Source organism: Diplotaxodon limnothrissa, linkage group LG18, assembly GCF_057381915.1.
Source record: "Diplotaxodon limnothrissa isolate DT_005_m linkage group LG18, D_limnothrissa_male_GT1.1, whole genome shotgun sequence".
Classification (NCBI taxonomy): domain Eukaryota; kingdom Metazoa; phylum Chordata; class Actinopteri; order Cichliformes; family Cichlidae; genus Diplotaxodon; species Diplotaxodon limnothrissa.
The window spans coordinates 18,155,877-18,163,888 of record NC_140613.1 but is presented as its reverse complement, the minus strand read 5'-3'; the positions used below and the strand labels follow the sequence as shown (position 1 = coordinate 18,163,888).

Sequence of the window (8,012 nt, the reverse complement as noted above, 5' to 3'; positions counted from 1 at the left end):
GCCGCACTGTTTAGTGAGGTATGCCTGACGTCAGCTGCGGAAAGTCTTTCCTTTGGCTGCTCCAAGTGCACACCAAGAACTGCGCTCAAACCATTTATAGGCCATATTATTATTACTGCATCCTCGTTTTAAGGCAGATCACGTTACCCAGAAAATTATATAAACAAGAATATTTTTAAGATTTAGATATTTTTTATGATCGAAGACAGAAATCTTAAAAGATCACAGGGTTAGGGGCAGAGGACCACCCTGGCGAGGGATTGCTTTGATGTAGTCCAGCCACCCCCTTGTGGACACAGATTTAACCTTACAAGTGCAAAACTGATGCACCAGTCTACATTTTCCCTGTCTTCTTTAAACTTTTCTCATCTTTTTTTAAAGCATCTCCCCTATTTGTCATCTACTTATTCTCCCACAGGTCTAACGAAGCATCTAAAGTCCTGCACTCTGTAAACCCGAGAGCTGCTGCTGCTTTGGGAAGTTCCCTTATGAAAAAATTAAATGTCATCCTCTATCAAACAGAATACTTAACATCCTCAGTCCTACACAAACCCTGCACTGTCAAAACTTCTGAACCATGATCATGCTGAGATTTAATCATCCCTCCCCCCTTAAGGCAAGTTCAGTCAAAGAGGTCTAAAGCAATTTAAGAAGAGACAACGACACCCAGGAGTAAAAGGATTTAGGTTTTCTTCACAGGTATTTATTTAGTTTATCATGTAAGAAAATAAGACAAAGAAATGTTCCACTCCTCACATTTTCTTTCAATGGCACACAAGGTGAAGGTGTTAAGCTTTTTTGGCAGAAAGAGTATAAAGCAACGAAAACAGAAAAAAGCGTGAAACCAAAGAGTGCAGTATGACTTTCATGTTCAAGACTTTTAAATCCATTGAGCATCCGATAATGACACCATTAAACGAGGGAAACTAGCGTGACTCTTACAGAACTTAAATCTTTACTGTATGTTTAAACATATTGTTAGCAGAGGCTTCATTTGCATAGCTTAAAGTTGTGTTAGTGAAAACAAAACTGCTTTTACATGAGCTACATGTTCTATCCATCAATGTGTTGCTACCTCAAGGTAAAAAAAAGAAAAAAGAAAAACCTTCTTAAAGCAATAAATGTACATTTATGGAAAGCTCTCAAATGCGGGACAGTACGCCTTTAACCAATATCAAATGAGAACATCATCAAACATGAGTCATCCATTCTCAATTTCATGTCTTGGATTTCAGTAAGGCTTCTTTTGTCATAGAAACACTAGAAATTGACCAAACACACACACATACACACAAACCCAAACCCCTCCCCCCCCCCCCCAAACAGTTGGCATTTCACACCAAATAAGTCACCAAAAAAAAAAAAAAAAAAAAAAAAAAAAAAAAAAAAAAAAAAAAAAATCACCCGGTAAACCAATCATCCACTAACGTATGAAGTCACATTGTTCTGCGGACGGGTCCACTCTCTCATAGCGTTCGCTTCATCAGTAGTCACGTCTTAAGGCTGTAGAATGGGCCGCATGCTGCTCTCCAGCTTTTATAAACTAACACTAAGATCAAAAGAGCAGCGACATCAAAATAAACCACAAATAAATGTGCTGCGATCTCAAGAAATTGTCTTAACACATTTTGGCATTCAAATATTGGTGTATTTAAAAAATAATGTTCCTATGTTCTGATTTGTATCGCTTTGTTATAAAGTACATTCTCTCCGACTGGACCAAAGGAAGACTTGCGAGAGTCAACATTGTATTTTCTTCTTCCTTTTGCATTCAAAACAATAAGAAAGTCAGATGGTAACTAAGACTTGACAGAAATCAGAAGGGAATCTATATTTTGTAATCTAGAGAGTTTTGAAGTCCCAGCAGTGCACGACAGCGTCAGTGCATGTAAAAAACAAAACAACAACAACAACAACAACAACAACAACAAAAAGAGCATCGTAGAGATGAGGGCTAACACTTCCACTCTTGTTCCTCCAAAAGTTTGGCCATTATATAAGATGACTCACCAGCGCCCTCACTAGATGTACAGAGACACAACCCGAACCAGCGAGTCCCGCCCATCTCTGAGTTACACCAACCTGACAGATTATGCATCTTCACTGGGGATGGCTGAGAATGTGCACTGACACAAAAAACTGCAAGTAAAAAATGATACGCTTCATGCTTCCTTTAGCAACTTATTAGTGTTTTTTTTTTTTTTTTTTAAATTAAACTGACAAGTGCATGAGTGAAACTTAAATTTATGTGCTGGTTTATTTGTTTGTGTATCCCCTCCCACTCTAATCTTACGACTTCATGGCTTCAACCCATAGTACCTGCTTTACTTTCTTCACTTAGCTGGAATGACGAGGAAAACGTTTTTGCTGTCTTTATTCCCGAGACAAAAACTTCGAATGGCTTTACTCTTTCCGGAGGTGGTCGGCTCAGTCACAGCAAACACACTTGCACATCCCACGGTTTTCAGCGACAACGCTGCACGTAACGTTTTGGAATAGTATCACTATTATTAATAATAATGATAATATGTGGAGATTATTTTATGAAATATAGATTTAAAAAAATTAAAGACAAACATAAGCTCTCTCCTGCCCTCTGATATCATGGAAGAGTACTGTCGTATAATGTATGACCTCAGTTCACACACAAACAAAAATATCCCGCAGCATAAACAAAACACTGTGGGTCACGACCGCTTTTAAACACAGAGGTTATTCAGTCAAAAAAGAGCGAGAGAGAGGAAAAAAAAAGGGAAGGATCTTTGCCGGCAAAGACCTGAAGTATGGAAAAGGTGGGAAAGAAAGGGCTTATACAGTGAAAACTGTAAAAACTCTCTAAAAGATGGAAATCTCTGATACATGCGGCACAACATGACGAAAAAGAGAGTAACAACTATTCTGTTTTCGCTATAGCCTCTGGTGGGGAAAAAAAATAAAAAATTCAGGCCATATTTGGCACAACCGGTTAGACGGGCTGTTGCTTTTCTTCTCTGTGGGAACCAAAAAAAAAAAAAAAAAACTGAAGAAGGGAAGCCTAGATACTGGAAATCAGGATGTGGGATTTTTAGTCACCCCTCTTTCCTCTAAAGTAAGGCTGCTTCCAAAAGAAGCAGGTGGACACATTAAACTGAAGTCACCAGGGGAAAAAAATACATCTAAATGGCTATCAAGTCTGTGGAGTAGACACGTAAACATCTGCCACTTTCTTCCATTCCATCTGCTAAAGTTGACATCAGAAATGCTGACATGGCCTTTTGTTTTTTAACCCCACCCCCACCTACGGTTGTGCACTTGTACAGCTGGAGGAAGGGACTGGCTGGGAGGGCAGTGGGTAGAGGGTTGGGGGCATCGGGGTGAGGTGAAGGTAAGGCTGCTGTTACTCCCTCTTATTGGCCGCTTTTGACTGCTCCCTTTGAATCATGCAGCGGCGCACGATGCTGTCAAAGCTCCCCAGGTAAAAAAGTGCGATGGTCCGAAACAATCCCATGGTGACGATCTGTGCGGGAATTTCAAAATAAAAGGTTAGGCTTAAATTTGCAGATCTGCTGAGGAGCAATTTCCTGCAATTTCCTATCATGTACAGGGCTGTACCTGCTGGAGACCCTCTGTGATGGAGGTGACGGGTGACATTCCACAGGTGAGCGCTGATAGCATGTAACCATCTGGACCAACAGAGCTGTTGAAGTTCCCCTGCTGTGAGATGAACGAAAAACAAGCAGATACATTTGCCAAAGGAAAAACAAACAAAATACAGAGCACACATCTCATTTTTAAACTGGGCGCTGAATGTGATCCGAGCTTCTTACCACTGCGTCCCGGACAATGATTTTGGCCACTTGGTCTGGTTGACAAACTCCAGAGGTTTCAGAGATTAACTTGGTCTCCAGAGGCTGGGAGAGGAAAGCGGAGAAAGAGAGAGAGGGGTGGGGGTAAGACCGCAAGCATTTAAGCAGCAGTCTAAAATGTGAAAATAAAGGGAAAACACCTCCAAGAAAATTTACATAAAGAAACAGGAAGTAAGAAAAGTAAGTATTTCTCTGTACTGTTGCATACCTTTGTCTTGTTCTCCTCAGCCAGTCCTGGAGTGTCAGTGTCAGGGGGGTATGCCACAGTCACGTAGATATTGTAGGGCTTTATCTGCAGAAGGAAAACAGAGCAATAACTGCCTTAGCAATTCCACTACTGAGACCATGACAACTAACTACATACGTTAACATTTCAACAGCTCTTTGACAAGCAATAAAAGTTAGCCTGAATGCTACCTATATGTAGAAAAAGTATAATCATTACAGCACTGACTCTAGTGAAATGTCCCTTATCATCATCTTCACTCAAGCTGCAGACACACTGCAAGTGTGTGAATGTGTGTGTGAATGGGTGGATGACTGGTTGTGTAAAGCGCTTTGGGGTCCTTAGGGACTAGTAAAAGCGCTATACAAATACAGGCTTGTTGCATATGAAGGCTGGGTGCTTGTGGACACTCCAGGCTCTGGCTGCTTAGATGAACCTCTAATGCATTTACTCTCAGATCAAATGTCATTCTCTTTGGTAGTTACTTCAGTTGAAGGAAATTGAGAAAAGTTTATCTTCAGTCCTGCCTACTTCTGGTCGTGCAATGTCATTCATATTCTATGCTAAGGAATGCTAAGAATTGCTTCAAGCGTGTTTGTAGGCAATTTTTGCAAAACACATACCTCCATCTGCAGCGACTCTGCAAGGCCTCGCAGGGCAAACTTAGATGGGGAGTAGGCAGTGTAACCAAACAGACCAATCTGGCCCGCCTGGGAGGAAACGAACATGATGCGGCCCATTCTTCGCTCCTTCATGGTGGTTATGACAGCTCGTGTTGGGTAAACGCTGCCCAGGTAGTTCACTTCCATCAATTTCTGGAAACGAAGGCTACATTAATACTACATTAAACTATAACCAGTGTCCATGGTACATTACATAATTGTAGGCAGCTTCAGTCACTTTAAAACCTGAGCAGTTCAAAGTCTCTTGATTCACAGCAGGCCAAAGGCCATAAATTTAGCCACTTCTTCAGAAATTCTGACAGTAATGTGATTTCTTACCAAGTCACAAATCAAACCTTTTCTAATAAGAACATAATGTATGACACTCATTTCAAAAGACCCAATTCCTGCTTTGGTGCACATGTATTATGTCGACAGCCAATAATTTTAAGTAATTTTAAAGAAATTAATGCTCTCGATCAAACCTATTAAATTCGCGGCAGGTTTTTCCATTCATATAAGAAGGAATTGTGAAGCTTCCCAAAGAATATAATGGCCTTCCCCCTCAGGTTATAAAAATCTATTTAATCATTTATTTATGGAGGATTTAATTTGCTCATTCATAAAATACATTTATGATTAGCAAATGCCCAGAAGTAATGGAAAAATACACTGAACAGTCCACATGTGTTTCACCTAACCAAAAGCCTATTATAATCAAGGAAAAACCGATTCTCATGTGTGATTCAATTTGGAAAAAACAAAACAAAACAAAAAACACACCCCTGCAACACAGCTTTATTATTCTGATCTTTCACCCGGTTGTAATTATCAGCAATGAATAACTGTATACTTCTAAACAGTTTTTAGCACTACTATGAGAAGCTTAAAGTCCTTGGAACTTAAAGAATCCAATGACTGCAGGTACTTACTTTAAAACGATCTACCTCCACTTCCTCAAACTTTCCAGAAACTGAAGTTCCAGCGCAGTTCACAAGCATATCAACGGGACCTAGCTTTTCTTGAGCCTGCACGACAGGAAAAAGTCACTGCTGTACTTCTTAATTATTAAAGCTATGTTCCATTAGAGGGTAACACTACCTGTTTTATCACGTTTTCCACTTGACTGTAATCACTGGAAACATCAACTGAGATGCAGAGCACCACCTAAATAAGGAAACCAAGATTTTAATAATGCAAAATGCAATCACTTTTCACAGCCTACATATGCGGCGTTTTTAATGATTTATCTTTACTTTAATCATTTCTCTAAGCCTACACATCTGGAAAATGTGTGCAGGAAAGATTATGCATGTAGAATATACTTTTAATGAGTTCTTTAATAAAAGGCATCTTTTATTGAAATACATACTGAACCCATACCTGCTTGTCATTGATGGCAAATTTCTCCACTTCCTTCTTTGCCTGAAGCAACTTCTCCTACAGGAAAAAAAAAATGCATGTTTACTGTTATACACACAAAAGCTTGCAAATATCATTATGAATGTCATGAACTCCACAACTAAATGAAAACATGTAATAATGCGGGTCAACTCACGTGCACTTTTGCACGTGAGTGACATGGAACAAGTTCACCTTTAGAGTTTGACTGTGTGACATCAGATGCGCTCAGACAACAAACAGCCTGTTGACGAGGCTACACTCCAAGGTAGGATCTGCTAAATGTTTGTGCTTACCTCGTCTCGCGCCACCAAAGTGATGAACGCTCCTTGCTTATAGCACTCAATAGCAATGCATTTCCCAATCCCACTGGAGCCTCCTGTCACCTAAATCAAAGTTCAAACAAAAGGGTAAATGATAATGCAACTCAGACTGGGGCACAGGTTAACCTGGAAATGTTAATTATGTTTCTCAAAAGGTAATGCAGCTTTAATAAAGTTAATCGTTTAAAAAGTCATTTTTCCTACTGTTTTAGCATTATTGCATAATAAAATTATCCTAACCCCACAATGTTGTCTCTGAGAGTTTACTAGGTACATCAAGGTAAAGCAAACAATATTTACCTTTAGTGGCCTGCCTGCGAAGTTTATCATTAACCAAGCTGAATTACCTGAAGTTAGTGGTTACTGCACTGGTTTTATTTCAGTGGATTATACTTTATCCAAGTATAAAACAGGTTGTGAAGTAAGATTGAAGCATTAATTAAAGCAATATTCCTTAGCTCATATGTGGGCGTGTCACGACAGACACCTGACTTTCGCAATAAACTCAGCTACTATTAAAATAAACGATGAAAAAGAAAAAAGAAAGTTACGACTTCTTGTTGTCCTTAGGCTAAGTGCGAATACGCCACCTAACGTAAATATAAAGCTATGGCTAACCTTAAACTCAGCTAGGCTAACTTAAAACTGCAGTTATGAGTAGCCGTTAGCGACCGTTACCAGCCAGCTAAACCGTAACACTTACCACGACGTGGGCCCCGTTCAATTTCAGAGGCTTGGGACTAATGAGGGGCGATATCATATATAACAGCAACACAAAAGCAACGATGAAGGCAGCGACAACAAGCAGCATGATGAACGGAAGAAGGAGCCACCAGGAATTGATAAAAAGCCAATCTGTTATCGCTGAGCTGAACCCTTCTTCAGAGGACATGGGTGAAATCTGGCAATCGTTAGCTTGTTTGCTAACTAGCAGGCCAGCTTCTGGGGGTCCGATAAGAGAGCTACGAGGTAGGCGGCGGTGCTGAAAGAGGGGGGCGGCGAAATGCAAACCCCGGAGGAGTTTTTTTTTTTCCCCCAGAGCTCGGTAGCAGGTCACAGACGTGTAACAACCAGGTTAGAGTGCAGCGGTGAATCTCGGCTCCCCCGTGACAAAGCGCAGTCTACATGAACCAAAACAAATCGAAGTGTTAGCGGACGCCGAACTGTGCTACGTGGTACTTGTAGTTCTAAAGCATGCACTTGCTCTCTGGAACCTGCAACGTTGGCTCATCGGGCTTGAACAGCAATTCCCATAATGCAACGCACCACCACTTTTATTCGTAGTATCCGTTTGAGCAATAGCTACACACCCAAATGAACTTGCAGTTTTTTTGACACACGCAGCTTTACATTCATCAGGTAGGCTGACTCTGTGACTTTTTTAAAACTACATTTCTACCTTAAATTACTGGCAACAGCACAGTTGATTCATTACAGGGAAAAAGTAAACAGCTTCTCTTTGTTGCTTTACCTTTTATTTACACTGTGGAAATGAAAAACAGAAAATCATATGCACTGATAACCTCTTCACAAAGAAAAGGCTTGAGAGTTGGCT

The 8,012-nt window shown here is 40.4% G+C and overlaps 1 protein-coding gene across 1 annotated transcript; it reads right to left on the bottom strand.

Moving 5' to 3' along the window:
• Window positions 1-1,407: 1,407 nt before the first annotated feature.
• Window positions 1,408-7,633, bottom strand: kdsr (3-ketodihydrosphingosine reductase). The gene is made up of 10 exons (XM_085377635.1): window positions 7,161-7,633; window positions 6,431-6,520; window positions 6,117-6,173; window positions 5,835-5,900; window positions 5,666-5,761; window positions 4,695-4,886; window positions 4,054-4,137; window positions 3,807-3,890; window positions 3,592-3,693; window positions 1,408-3,496 (listed from the first exon to the last, which is right to left on the bottom strand). Exons 1-10 carry the CDS (start codon window positions 7,347-7,349, stop codon window positions 3,377-3,379), a joined length of 1,080 nt encoding a protein of 359 aa, XP_085233761.1. The 5' UTR covers window positions 7,350-7,633; the 3' UTR covers window positions 1,408-3,376.
• Window positions 7,634-8,012: the final 379 nt, after the last annotated feature.